The sequence below is a fragment of the Rhinatrema bivittatum genome, chromosome 6, assembly GCF_901001135.1.
Source record: "Rhinatrema bivittatum chromosome 6, aRhiBiv1.1, whole genome shotgun sequence".
NCBI lineage: Eukaryota > Metazoa > Chordata > Amphibia > Gymnophiona > Rhinatrematidae > Rhinatrema > Rhinatrema bivittatum.
The window spans coordinates 278,343,927-278,359,469 of NC_042620.1; the positions used below are offsets into that span (position 1 = coordinate 278,343,927).

Consider the following 15,543-nt stretch of genomic DNA (forward strand, 5'->3'; position numbering starts at 1 on the left):
CACATGGAGAACGGATGAGAAATAATACGCTCTGTTCTGTGAGGAGGACATGGAGCAAAAAAAAATCTACAGACATTTTCCTTCAGGAATAAAACAAACAGTCTTACTCTACTACATTTCTTCTACGCCATAAAAATCCTAGAATTATAAAAAGCAAACAATGCACTGCATAAAACTCTCTCTAGAGCAGGAGTGGCCAACTCCAGTCCTCAAGGGCTACAATCAGGCCTGGTTTTCAGGATAGTCACAATGAATAATGCATGAGAGAGATTTGCCTGCACTGCTTCCACTGTATGCAAATCGATCTCGTGCATATTCATCATGGATATCCCGAAAACCAGGCCTGTTTGTGGCTCTCGAGCACTGGAGTTGGCCATCCCTGCTCTATAGTGCTCATTCTGCTCTAAAAAGATCCTGAGTACCACAGGAACATTTAAAAAAGTGGATACACTTGCTAGATGTGCAAAACCTGCCAAAATACTGGATTATACTTTACTGTACATATCTTAGGATATTTTATCTTTGCCAGAGACTCCCAAGTCTATAGCTTTACCACATTTATAGTGCACGGCTAAGAAATTACAAGCAATGTTTTGGTGTTCCACATATTTAATCTCAGGAGTTATCTTTCTGGGTGCTTCCGTGGAGAGCACTATGCACTGTCAGGTCACAGTTTTCCTGGGATCCTGGGGTACCTTGCATGAGGCATATCTCATTTGACTTTAGAAGTTACTGTTATAGATGGCTTTTTTTTTTTTCTTCTTGCTATTCAAGTTCTTTAAACCCTTTTAAGACCAAGCTTTGTTTCTGCAGCAGGGTTTATATTCCACACTGTAAAGAGTGCAGGGGCAAAAAGACAGAAAAGTCAAGCAAGCTGTGCAACAGAAAGCAGCATAATCTAGCCTCAAGGGGAAGAGATGTGGGAGAGACAGGGCAATGGGGCCGTCTATACTTGGCTTTCAAATATGCCACATATGGCAAGGCCTAGGACGTGTGTATTGCATATCCATCACCCACATGAGGAACGTGAAGCCAATGACAAGAAGCCCTTTGTGCCTGTCACTTTTCAGCTCTGCAGAGGGATACTGCACTCAGTAAGACATGTAGGCAACTGTGGCATGCACAATAGATCTGACACATCTGGCGCCAAAAGAGGGACTGCTGCCACTCATGCTCTCTCTTCTTTTTTCAGTGTGAGACAGGAGTACAAGATGTTTTTAAACTGTGCCAAGTGAGCACACAGATGCACCTTTCCATCACTGCTTCTCGACCCAGTCCTCGCAGCACATCTGACCGGTCAGATTTTCAGGATATCCACACAATGTATATGCACGAGAAAAATCTCTCTTCTGTATATTCAATGTGGATGACCTGAAAACCTGACTGGCTAGGTGTGCACTGCACCAGCCCAGTGGCACTGTACAGTGTACACTATGACACTGCAAGCATCACATGCTACTGTTCTTTTCCTAACAGGGACCTTAGCATGGCGACAACACAGTAGGACGTAGCATTATTCTTCCAGCTGCCTGTCCTGTACAAGGCTGGGAAACCAAGCAGTACCCCTGGAGGTTCCTCCTACCAACTCACGTCCCCACAGTGTTTCCCATCATATCATCGTGCGTGTGTGTGAAGTTTTGGCTTAGGGTTCCAATCTGACCTATGAGCATGACAAAAGGCAGTAATAGTGCCTGGGGAGTTTGCAGTCAGTTTGGTTAGACTGTGAGCTACATGATGTTTTCTATTTTGTGTTTTTCTAACTGACTCACAAGCCCATTATCCTGGTCGGGAGATTGGAACAAAGCACCCTTCCTTCCTGGCTACCAGAAGGGGGAGTTTGTTGCTGCTAAGATACCCCAATGACTGGTACAAGGCGGGGGTGGTGGGATGAGGCCAACTATGGACCACCCTGTATTACTCTTTGCAGTATGTATCTCATTGTGCAGCAATGTGGCTTGTGTATGCTTACCTACAAGTTTGCTTTCATGCAGTCTCTGTCTCTGACATGCTGGGGTGGCAGGTAACCTACCCCCAGGCAAAGAGATGGGGAATGAAGCCTCACTGCTGAGGCAGAGATGGGCCCTGGGCATGCCCACCACACCTGTAACTCTGACTTTTTTTGGTATGTACTACCATATGAAGTGTGACGGACTGCATGACCAGTGCTTGCATCCATCTTTTGTGCCTGTACTGTGCTGCAGGTTTGACTCTGTGTTTTGAGCATGCTGATTTGCATGCAAAGGAAAAGCACATGCTGTTTGGGTCTGGAAGCATTATTCCTGATGTGTTCTCATGCAAACTCTAGTTTTGCCAGTGGATGGTCGCGTGTTGAAATGGCTACCTTTTTTTGCTTGTTTGGTTTATGGATTTTGTGGAGCATAGACAGACAATGCATCTCCCTCTCTAGAGGGCTGGAAGCTCTGATGAATGCTCTGGCATGGGACAGACGGTCTTATTGAACGTGGAGTGTGTATATTGTCTACACTTTTGTTTTCCTTCTTCAATGCAACAGTTTACTTTGTAAGTCTGAAGACACTTTCTTAAGTGGCTGTTTTACCTTTTAGCCACTCTATAAGACGCGAATCCTACGGCATCAGGACAAGCCAAAGGAGAGATCAGCAACAAGAGAAGATAGGAAGCAGGTCTTCCACTCAAAAGAGATGCTGAGAACTGCTCTCCAGTAGTCGTCCCCCCACCACGGAAACTAAAAGTGATGCATTTTGCTATATTTATTTTTCCAGTAAACTTTTTTTTTTTTTTGCATACTGTATGTGGCATATTTTTATGAAGATATAGTTGTGTGAGAGCATGAATGATGGGTATCAGTGCAAGAGCATGAATGCATGTGCACAGGGAATATATGTATGCAAATGAGGATGTGAAGATAGGGTAAGAGAGGGACACATGCATCAAATGAGCGGGTTAGCCTGGTTGCATAGGAGGTAGGGGCTGGTGATGTGCTTTCGAAAAGATGAGGGCTAAGATCTGCTGCAGAGAAAATAGTACTCTCTCTCTCTCGAACAGCAACTTTTGCCATAAGAGTGCAGGCATCGATTTTTAGAGCAACTGATCTGGCCACCTTTCCCTCTCATGATATGTCAAGATAGTGCTAACAGAGAACAAGAATTAATGGAAGCTATTTTACAGCATGTGCTCACCTACATCCAGAAAACAATCTCTCTGACTCCTCTCATCCCCCCCCCACCCCTCTTTGCCATCTCCTGAAACTTTGGTTATTGATATAATTGCATGCATGGAGACTACATGGATTCCTGCCAAAATACTTTTCTCAAGAATATCATAGTCCCCCCTGATATCCTGAAAATTTGATTTTGTTTGGATACCAAACCAAAAAGGTCAGGACGTGTCGTTACTGCATTTATGGAATATGTCAGGAGTAGCCAACTGGTCTTTGAGAGACGACAGGCCCAGTTTTCAGAATATCCACAATGAATATGCATGAGATCAATTTGCATACAAGGGAAGCAGTGCATGCAGATCTATCTCATGCATAGTCATTGTGGATATCCTGTTTGTAGCTCTTGTGGATTGGAGTTGGCCACCTCTGGAATAATTGGACCCCCCCTTAAAAAAAACCCTCAAAATATCCCTGTCATGATCCTCAAGCACCCCCAGTGTAAAGATTTTGGTGCAGACTGGATGCAGAATGGATGCTGGACATAAGATGTACCATAGCTGACAATAATGTACATGTATTTGTGGAAGATGAGGATGCAGACAAAATACCTGTGTCTGATTTCTCTTGGTCCCCCATTCCCTCCTCCAATGCCTGCAAACATGGTGTCAATAGGAAAGTTATTAATGGGGCCTCACACACACACTGATCATATAAACCTCCCTCATTTTGCAAAGGAGGATAGGAGAGATTTGCCGGTTTGGCCATGAGAGGAAAAGTAAAGTGATAAAATATTTGCATAAATTATGTTCATTTACATTTATTGTAATCTGCTTCAAGACCAACTTTGGGAACAGGTGGAATATGAAGTGTCTACAAATAAGATATTGGGACCTGTACAGCTGCATCAGAGACCTTCTGGGGAAACTCCTGGAATGAAATGAAAATGGACTCAAGGTTGAGGAATCCAGGAGGTACCTAAGAATGGCAGAAGCGTTCAACCTTTTTTGGGCAGCCTATGGGAAGGCTGGAGGGTGTTGGCATCGATAGCGACTCCACTCCAGTTGCCCTGGAATTTCTTTTGAGAGTCGTAACAACGCATTTTCTAGTACCGGGCATTGGTCAGCCATGAAGCAAACTTTTCCCCCTCCTTCTCTGGGCTCTATGATTCTGGTGCTGGATGTATAATTTATGTTTTCAGAAATTACACAAAACATGAGTTTCGGAAATACTTGAAACATTTTTCTCTGCTAACATTTTAGTACCTGTACACGGTATCCTTAGCGAGTGCAGCATAGATGGGGAAAAACCGGGCAGACTATGTGGGCCAAGTGGCTCTTAGCTACAGTCTTCAAACTATGCTACGACGACAGCTCTTGGACTCAAAACTGCAGAGCTAGAGTGCAACTTAATATAATCTATAATCCTTTAGTCCAAAGGGGATTATGAATAAAATTGTTGTACAGAAAAGAAAGATCACTATTCTTGAAACTATCTAATTTCAGGAAGGGCATCACATTATGAACTGACCTATAGAAGGAGGACTTGAGCACTTAGCAGTGTGGAATTTTAAAATCATTTTTCCAAGAGTTGATATGATGATGAGTCCTATTTTTATGGGGGGGTTTTCCCAATCACAAAAGCTTTCTTTCCGACCTTACAGTGACACACTGAGCCTGTAATCATCATATCTCAGTATCATTCATGCCATTGATGATGGCAGTAATCAACAATTTACTCAACTGTCAGACCAACTAGTATGCAACTGCCTACTGATCTGCATGCCAAGAGCAGATAATTCATTGTTAGTTCAATGACAATTATCTATACATTCATTTTAAATGTATAAATATTTGCTGAGAACTTTCGAGATTGGTCCAGAATACACATGTCAATCAGATCTATCCAGCAGCTGCTTCAAAGAGAGACAGTATTTTCTCGGAGGAAAGCCACGATGTACTGAGTTTTGTACAAGCATATGCCAGCTCCTCTTTGCAGACTTTTGATCTGAAAAGGAAACATCTTGAAATTAATCATAAATTTGCAAATCTTAAATCAATGTATCGGATATCTTGTAGAATATAATAAAAAGCCCTCTCTGCTCCCCCCCCCCCCCCAAAATTGTTACTAGTGCTTGTTGCACCCTGTAGGATACCTCCCACTTCCTCCAAACCTGCAAGTCAGCATTTTGTTCCTGGGCAATGCTGAAGCTACATCTTCAGCTGCATACAGAAAATGGATAGGGGAAAGTAGGTGAAAGGCTGAGAACTGCTGCTAGTTCCATCAATAAGCATAAGGTAGGGTGGCAGGGTCTTCCCTGCCACCAGTAACATGATGATGAGAGGGCATCCACCCCCCTCCCTTGTCCCTTATCAGTTTGTGTGTGTCAGGTGGGAGAATTAGGGGGAGTGGATTTGTCTATGATTCTAGGGTAGCTGCAGAGGCCTTTTTAGACGAAGCTGCAGTTGGGATTGGTTGCTACTAGAAAGTGGTGTCGGGTGGGATAGGGAGCGATTGTGGGTTTTGGCACCTTTTTGCTTACTTGGTGGTCGAGGCAGTTCCTGCCCAAGATCCCTTAATGGTCAGTGTGTGACAGAGCTTTTTCTCCCACCCTCTCTCCCATATTATATATATATATTTGCTTTGATTATGTTGTTTCTGATTGTATTGATTTATGCCACAGTGCAAGGGGGGGGGGGGGGTAACCCAAGCCAAAGTTTGGTCATTGTTACAGTTCAAGACTATCACGTGGGGGTCATGGCAAGGCAGGGTCTGCTGCACGTGACATGTGCAGACAGTGGGATTACTGTGCGAGCTATAGGTTTTTCCTGCTGGGACGTGGCAGGGAGGATGGTACCCGGTGGCGTCCGTGAGATAAGGGGGCTGGCAATGGGGGGGAGGGGGGGGGGAAGTAGCATCAGAACATGGTAGCATAATGGCAAAGTTGCGTGAAAGTGGGGGGTGGGGGAGACATGTGTTACTATAGGGGTTATGTGTTTTAATGGGTAGGCTCAGGTTTTGTTTTTCGAGGAATAAACTGAAGCCTATTTGTATCCCAAAATGTTGTCAGTATGTATTTTATGGGAGGGCAGAGAATGCCTCGGGTCCCATCTTTCCCATGTTACGTTCACTCCTAAATACCTCTCCACCACTCCACATACAAAAGGAATACTTTCTGAATTTTATTCATAAAAATTAAACAACCTTATTGTCCACTGCCATTTCAGAAAACAGTTTCACAGCAGAAACAAGGGAAACAAAGATCATGGCTTATGCTGCTATAGCCATTCAGTATTGACTAAGATGTGAAAGAATTCACTGCAAAAGAATGCCCATCATACCTTATACTTATAAACCGGAGTCACTTTTATAGACTCGCAGCAATACTGTATGGTCATGAGTTGTATCAACATACACAATTAGGCAATCCTGAATCTGCAACTGTATTCATATGTTATTTTATTCATTAAATGAAATGAGAAATGGATCACGTCTGAAGGTTTGGGAAGGGTGAGAATCACAGCAAAATTCTCACACACTTGCTCTCAGAATAATGAGGATGTGGAGGGCCTGCTCTGTTGGCTTTGGCCTGTTCTGTGTGTGGTGTGTAACAAAGTAATCCACTAATTTAAATGTGGCCGAGGTCGGTGACCATGGAAGATACCATGAGGAGTTTGCTGGAGAACGGAAAGAAAAATTTGACCCTCGCCACCCTTCAATCTGCTAAAGGAAAAAAAAAAAAAAAAAATCATGGCCGGGCTTGGGGAGAACAACAAAATTAGAGAGGAGAAACAGAGCAGCAGAGATGAGTGAGAGAAAGGAAGGTTTAATTCTCCCATACCATTAGATATATTTTGGACTGGTAAAGGAGGATGCACTGTTGGCAAATATTTCTACCTCTGTACCAACAGGGAGGAATCAGATAGTTTAGGATTCAGGACCAAAGAAAAAATAAATTTCACCTGACGACATCTTTTGGATCCAAAGAACCAGCTCTTCTAGGTGATAAAATTCTGGAATTGATTGCAGAATCACGATAGCAAACACTGACCTCTACTTCACCCCTAAACCAACCATGGACATTTACCTTCAGTGTAAGCTCTATGTCCGCAGTGTGTACATATCACTGTTAGAACTAGCCGGGTCACTTCCTATTCGTGCCAGAAACACTCCTGTTGCATGGGCCAGTTGAGAAGGCAACTTTATTTAGTACTTATAACCAACTAATTTTGTTGTTGTCATTAATTACAACAAACATTCCTGTCCATGCTATTAATATCCCCTACAGTATGGGCCAAGAAGGCAACCTTTGTTGGTCAATCTGAGGGTCGCAGTTATAGGACTACAAATACATTCAATGCAAGAACAAAGGTATATAAAATCTACCACTCGTAACACCTCAGGGCAATTTGTAACAACTGGAATGCTTCCATTACATCTAGATACTGTATAACGTAACTCCAAGGTAAATGTCCAAGGCTTCTAGCATAAGGAGGGACCACTCCTCACCCCCGCTCATTCTCTCTATACTACCTTCCACTATTCTCCCCTACCTCTGTTTGGCATGAATTCATTTTAAAGGCCATTGAATCCGAACCCTTCTCGAAGTTGTGTTCTGTGGCCCTCTGTACCAGAGAGCTATGTATTTCTTCACCAGGATGCCCCATGGTGAACTCCCAGGGTTGCCATCCCCCAGTTCTGTGCCTCCTGCTGAGGAATTGTGTGCGCCCTTGGGAGGAAAATTCAGGTTGTTTCACTTAGTTTTTCATTTATTTCCCGCTCTTTGTTTTCACTCTTCCCTTGTCATATTCTCATCCAGGGTAGGCAGTGCCTCCAGGCTCACTCCATTGTTGCTTTGCACAGTTGAGAAGGAGGCCATCGTGTGCAGAAGCATAAGTACCAGCACACATAGTCTGAGTTTGCTGTTGCTGAGGCGGGAACCCGCCGAGACTGGCAGCAAAGATGGGTGATGGTGGTGGTGGTGGTAGTGATGAAGGTGATGGTAGCGATGATGATGCTGGTGGTGACTAGGATTGGGGTGGTAATAAAACTCGGAGTCCGCAGATTTGGTTGATGCATTGTAATCGCTGTCTGCTGGTGGGTCACAGGAGCGCCATCGGACATCGCAACACTCTGCTTCTTCATTGGATAATTGGTTTTCTAGCAACCCTAAAATGTAAAAGGGAGATCATCAGAGCAGGAAGAAACATTGAAAAGGATCTTATTTTTATATCATTGCAAATGATGCTATGCTCATTGACATTTTTATGATTTTTTTTTTGTTTGTAATTATCTGTTTATTGCATACAGAACCATAACATAATAACAGGCAACCATCATACATGGAACTCAAATACACGTAAGATACAGCCTGAAACTGTAAGTACATGTACTGAACAGAAAAAGAAAAGAACAGGAAACTCAGTTATTTTAACTGTATCACTAGACAACATTGCTCTGCATATGGGTCCTAATGCATTAGAACCAATAGAAATTAACCCCCACTCAGGAAGCCCAACCCGTCCTCCCCCCTCCCCCCCCCCTGGATATTATGCAACCGTAATTGGAATCAGACTACTGTTGGTAAACCTGCCAAGTTTTGTGCAATTTAGCCACAGTATCCCTTCTGGAAGCAGTCAGATACTCCATATAATAGATCCACTTCAGTCTCTGTAGCACCTCTGATAATGAGGGCACTCGTGGGTCCTTCCATCGTCTAGCAATTTCGCCCCGAACAGCGTGAGCAACCGCGCGAAGTAGGAGCCTGTGCTCAGACACGTTGGCTTCTGGGATATGCAAAAGCACTTCCTTTGGGGTAAAAGATATGGGTGCACACACCAGGTCACGGAACCAGGTTTCCACCTGCAACCATAATGGGCAGGTCCACCACATATGATAAAAGTCGCCCTCTTGACCACATTTCCTCCAGCATAAGGAGTTCTTGCTGAGCCCCATCTGTTTCAGCTAGTGTGGGGTAATATACCATCAGAACAACAGTTTGTAACCGTTTTCAACCATAGAAGCAGCGGTGGAGCTGCGACCAATTGCTGAGAAACATACATCCCTTTCTTCCTCCGACAGGTGCCCTCTCAAGTCCTTTTTCCATGCCTTAATATGGCGCAGGATTGGAGGCACAGCCCCACTGAGCAAAGAATATTTTTGATACAACCCCTCTCATCAAATGAGCTTTATCACAATAACCTTCCAGAAGTGTCTTCCCTTTTATCATATCTGTGCGCACTGATTTAGAGAGCAAAAAATGGCACAGTTGTAGGTATGCAAAATGATCGGAGGTGCCTAGCTGATACGCAGTTTGCAGCTCTGCCAGGGGTTTCACCCCTTGATCAAACCAAAATTGACCAAGTGTCAACATCCCTTTTTTAGCCCAGTCATGAAAGATTTTCCTTTCACGCCCTGCTGGGAAATCCGCACATCCCCGGATTTTGGTGGAGTAAAAATATGTGCAGCCTCACACCAATGGTTTTCGCCAACGCTGCCAAATAAGCAGTATAGTTGCCGTATAGGGAGACCGAAAGCCTATATCAGTCGGTGGAGGACTCCTCCCCCCAAAACCAATTGTCATATATTACATTGGAAACCATATCTCTCTCTAATTGTACCCATTGTTTAACTTCCTTAATATTATGGAAGTCCACCACTGCTCGTAACTGAGAGGCAACGTAGTACTTTAAAAGATTGGGTACCTCCAAGCCTCCGGCTTTTTTATTTTGGTAGAGGACCACCCGTGCCACCTTTGGAGGTCTCCTCTTCCATATAAAGGAAAAGACTAACCTGTAGGCCTTTCAAAAAGTGAGATGGCACTATACATGGTAACATTTGAAAAAGGTATGCAATCCTGGGTAAGAATGTCATCTTAATGGCTGCAATTCTACCTAGCCATGTAAGAGACAGCCGGTCCCAGGTCTGTAAATCTCTCTCCAGTTTTTTAATTAGTGGCAGATGATTTAAATTGAACAAATCTTTATAGTCAGAATCTAGCAAAACCCCTAAATATTTCACTGTTTTGCCCATTTAAAAGGAAATTTCAAATTTAATTGGGGAATCATGGACGGTGGTAGAAAAATTGGCAAAATCTCCGACTTGTCCTGATTAACCTTAAAACCAGACACTTTCCCGTATGCTTCTAAGAGTGGTATTAGACCCTGCAGAGAAAGCGGTCAGGGGCGGCCAAGGTAAATAATACATCATCAGCATATAATGCTAATTTATGTCTCCGATAGTGATCCCTTGAACCCTGATTTTCACAGCCAGAGGCTCTAAGCATAAAGCAAACAAGGGTGATAAGGGGCAACTCTCACGAGTTCCCCGCTGTACCTCAAAATTAGCAGAATAGCCCCCCATTTACTTTTATGCATGCAGCGGGTTGTCTGTAGAGTTCTTGGACCCAAGTGAGGAACCCCCCTCCAAGCCCAACCTTCCGTAGCACCTGAAACAGAAAGGGCCAGTGTACCCTGTCGAAGGCCTTCTCAGCATCTACTCCAAAGAGTAGTGAGGGAATGGAATGCATTTTAGCATAGTGAATTGTATTTACCACTTTTCTGATATTGTCACCTGCCATTCGGCCAGGCATGAAACCCGCTTGGTCATCATGTACTAACAGTGAAATTACAAATTTCAAGCGATTTGCCAAAATTTTCGCTAACAATTTTAGATTGATATTAATAAGTGATATGGGTCGATATGAACTACAAAGCAATGGCTCTTTCCCAGGTTTAGGCAGTATTGTAATGCCCGCCACATTCGCCGCCAGTAGAATATGACCCCCTGATCTTAGTGTTGAGCATGTCAACCAAGGGACCAACCCAAGACGTCCTTAAATTTTTTTATAAAAAAAGGGGGGGTATAGTGGGCTTCAGGTCAGAGATAGCAGCTAGCACCTCCACAGAGGTAATAGGTTGACCAACTCCCTCCGACAATGACTCCTCTAAACTGGGAAGTTGAAGCTCTGCCAGGTATTTCTGAATGTCCGCCTCAGAAGCGCTATCCTCCCTTGAATACAGAGTGGCAAAAAACTGGTTAAACTGCGATCAAATCCCTTCCCCTACCGTAACTACTGTCCCCTATGAGAATTTAATTTTAGTGATTTGAGATTGGGCCATTCAAGATTTCAAAGTGTGAGCCAACAATTTTCCCGCACGATTACCATGTTCGTAATAGGTTTGTTGAACTACATCTAACTGGTAGCCCTCTCATCTGCATCTAGCTGTTGTAGCTTGTATCTGATATCCCCCAACTCCGTCAAAAGACTCCTAGAGGGATTTAATTTATGAGCTTTTTCCACTGTTGCCAATCTGTCTCTCAAGATATGACTTTGTCTAAGCTTTTCTTTCTTTTTATGTGAGGCTAAAGCGATGAATTTTCCCCGAAGGACCGCTTTAAGGCAATCCCACAACACCACCGGCGTGGTCCCTTCAGTGTTATTAGTGATTAAATAATCCCTAATAGCTGTGCGGATGTCTAGTTCTGACGCCCCATCTTTGATTAAGGAATCATTTAACCGCCAAAATTTGCGACCATTATCAGTTCCAGCACTATGAAAAAACCACCATATAGGGGCATTATCAATAAAGAAATAATCAATTCTGGTGTAAACATTGTGAGCTTTAGAGTAGTAAGAATAATCCCTCCCACTAGGTTGCCGTTCCCACCAAATATCAACTACCTGCCATTTTTAAAGAAATAATTGTAATGCTCTGCTGTCGGCTGCAGAATAATGCCCCTTTCCTTTGGAGCAGTCAACCTTGGGGTTACATACCAAATTAAAATCCCCCCCCCCACAAATGATCAGCTGGCCGCTTTTAAACTGAAGCAATTGATCATCAATCCGCTGCAGCACCTCCCTTTGTAGTGTGTTGGGATTATACATATTTACCAAAGTATATAAAATCTGATTAACATAAAGGGACACTATTATAAATCTACCCTCGGAATCCCTAAAAACAGAGTCCACTTGAGCCATAATATCCCTAGAAAGTAAGATCCCCACTCCGGTGTATTTAGATTTAGGCGTACTAGCAGCCAGAAATGCTACTGGGAAACAAGCATGGTGCAATAATCCTTCATGCCGCTTGCATAGGTGAGTCTCTTGAATAAACAAAATACTGGCCTTCAAGCTAAGCGCTTCTTTAAACAGGCTATGACGTTTGGCTGGATGGTTAAGGCCCTTAACATTCAGAGAAACTATTTTAATAGACATCATTAAAAGGTCAGCCCGCCCCACACTTCCATTCTGCCTATATCAATCCCACATCACTCTACTTTCAACAGAAACCTACCCCAGATACCATAGAATATCCAATATAGTAACCAGTGGTCTGACCTCCACCATCTGCTGTGTTTCCACCCTATCCTTCCCTAATCCCCCCCTCCATCCCCCCTCCCCCTTGCAATACCCCCGCCGCCGTAAAATCGGCAGGGAATTCACCGAGTGAAGTGAGGTCCCCTTCCTTCCCCCATCGTCCCTCCATCCAGAATTACACAAACAATATGTAACTTGGAACATTGAGAACAGTAGAAAATATGAGAAATCCTAAGGATATGCAATATTTAATAACTATGGTAGGATCACCCCTCAAATATTAGCATCAAATCCATCGGTGGACATCCCAAAGTTGGGAAAGGACCGATAAGACCTCCAGAGAGAAAACGTAAACCCCAGATGTCCATAATCAATTATCTGCTGGGCCCTCCCCACCAGCCCGAGGCCCATTAACCCCATTAGATTTGCGTTGCAGTCTGGAGCCTGTCGTCCCCTTAAGAACATAAGAACATAAGAAAATGCCATACTGGGTCAGACCAAGGGTCCATCAAGCCCAGCATCCTGTTTCCAACAGTGGCCAATCCAGGCCATAAGAACCTGGCAAGTACCCAAAAACTAAGTCTATTCCATGTAACCATTGCTAATGGCAGTGGCTATTCTCTAAGTGAACTTAATAGCAGGTAATAGACTTCTCCTCCAAGAACTTAACCAATCCTTTTTTAAAAACAGCTATACTAACTGCACTAACCACATTCTCTGGCAACAAATTCCAGAGTTTAATTGTGCGTTGAGTAAAAAAGAACTTTCTCCGATTAGTTTTAAATGTGCCCCATGCTAACTTCATGGAGTGCCCCCCTAGTCTTTCTACTGTCCGAAAGAGTAAATAACCGATTCACATCTACCCGTTCTAGACCTCTCATGATTTTAAACACCTCTATCATATCCCCCCTCAGTCGTCTCTTCTCCAAGCTGAAAAGTCCTAACCTCTTTAGTCTTTCCTCATAGGGGAGTTGTTCCATTCCCCTTATCATTTTGGTAGCCCTTCTCTGTACCTTCTCCATCGCAATATCATCTTTTTTGAGATGCGGCGACCAGAATTGTACACAGTATTCAAGGTGCGGTCTCACCATGGAGCGATACGGAGGCATTATGACATTTTCCGTTTTATTCATCATTCTTTTCTAATAATTCCCAACATTGTTTGCTTTTTTAACTGCCGCAGCACACTGCACCGACGATTTCAATGTGTTATCCACTATGACACCTAGATCTCTTTCTTGCGTTGTAGCACCTAATATGGAACCCAACATTGTGTAATTATAGCATGGGTTATTTTTCCCTATATGCATCACCTTGCACTTATCCACATTAAATTTCATCTGCCATTTGGATGCTCAATTTTCCAGTCTCACAAGGTCTTCCTGCAATTTATCACAATCTGCTTGTGATTTAACTACTCTGAACAATTTTGTGTCATCTGCAAATTTGATTATCTCACTCGTATTTCTTTCCAGATCATTTATAAATATATTGAACAGTAAGGGTCCCAATACAGATCCCTGAGGCACTCCACTGTCCACTCCCTTCCACTGAGAAAATTGCCCATTTAATCCTACTCTCTGTTTCCTGTCTTTTAGCCAGTTTGCAATCCACGAAAGGACATCGCCACCTATCCCATGACTTTTTACTTTTCCTAAAGCCTCTCATGAGGAACTTTGTCAAACGCCTTCTGAAAATCCAAGTATACTATATCTACCGGTTCACCTTTATCCACATGTTTATTAACTCCTTCAAAAAAGTGAAGCAGATTTGTGAGGCAAGACTTGCCCTGGGTAAAGCCATGCTGACTTTGTTCCATTAAACCATGTCTTTCTATATGTTCTGTGATTTTGATGTTTAGAACACTTTCCACTATTTTTCCTGGCACTGAAGTCAGGCTAACCGGTCTTTAGTTTCCCGGATCGCCCCTGGAGCCCTTTTTAAATATTGGTGTTACATTTGCTATCCTCCAGTCTTCAGGTACAATGGATGATTTTAATGATAAGTTACAAATTTTTACTAATAGGTCTGAAATTTCCTTTTTTAGTTCCTTCACAACTCTGGGGTGTATACCATCCGGTCCAGGTGATTTACTACTCTTCAGTTTGTCAATCAGGTCTACCACATCTTCTAGGTTCACCTTGATTTGATTCAGTCCATCTGAATCATTACCCATGAAAACCTTCTCCATTATGGGTACCTCCCCAACATCCTCTTCAGTAAACACCGAAGCAAAGAAATCATTTAATCTTTCCGCGATGGCCTTACCTTCTCTAAGTGCCCCTTTAACCCCTCGATCATCTAACGGTCCAACTGACTCCCTCACAGGCTTTCTGCTTCGGATAAATTTTAAAAAGTTTTTACTGTGAGTTTTTGCCTCTACAGCCAACTTCTTTTCAAATTCTCTCTTAGCCTGTCTTATCAATGTCTTACATTTAACTTGCCAATGTTTATGCTTTATCCTATTTTCTTCTGTTGGATCCTTCTTCTAATTTTTGAATGAAGATCTTTTGGCTAAAATAGCTTCTTTCACCTCCCGTTTTAACCATGCCGGTAATCATTTTGCCTTCTTTCCACCTTTCTTAATGTGTGGAATACATCTGGACTGTGCTTCTAGAATGGTATTTTTTAACAATGACCATGCCTCTTGGACATTTTTTACTTTTGTAGCTGCTCCTTTCAGTTTTTTTCTAACAATTCTTCTCATTTTATCAAAGTTTCCCTTTTGAAAGTTTAGCACGAGAGCCTTGGATTTGCACACTGTTCCTTTTCCAGTCATTAAATCAAATTTGATCATATTATGATCACTATTGCCAAGCGGCCCCACCACCGTTACCTCTCTCACAAAGACCTGTGCTCCACTGAGAATTAGATCTAAAATTGCTCCCTCTCTTGTCGGTTCCTGAACCAATTGCGCCATAAAGCTATCATTTATTCCATCCAGGAACGTTATCTCTCTAGCGTGACCCGATGATACATTTACCCAGTCTATATTGGGGTAATTGAAGTCTCCCATTATTACTGCACTACCAATTTGGTTAGCTTCCCTAATTTCTCTTAGCATTTCACTGTCCATCTCACCATCTTG

At 43.0% G+C, this 15,543-nt stretch overlaps 1 protein-coding gene across 1 annotated transcript in view; it reads right to left on the bottom strand.

Annotated features, from left to right (window-relative positions):
* Window positions 1-692: 692 nt before the first annotated feature.
* FAM155B (family with sequence similarity 155 member B) overlaps window positions 693-15,543 on the bottom strand; it is a 329,423-nt gene continuing 314,572 nt past the window's right edge. The window contains exon 3 of the mRNA XM_029607278.1: window positions 693-8,305. Coding sequence (XP_029463138.1) covers window positions 7,926-8,305 — 380 coding nt within the window. The 3' untranslated portion in view covers window positions 693-7,925. The remainder of the gene's footprint in view (window positions 8,306-15,543) is intronic.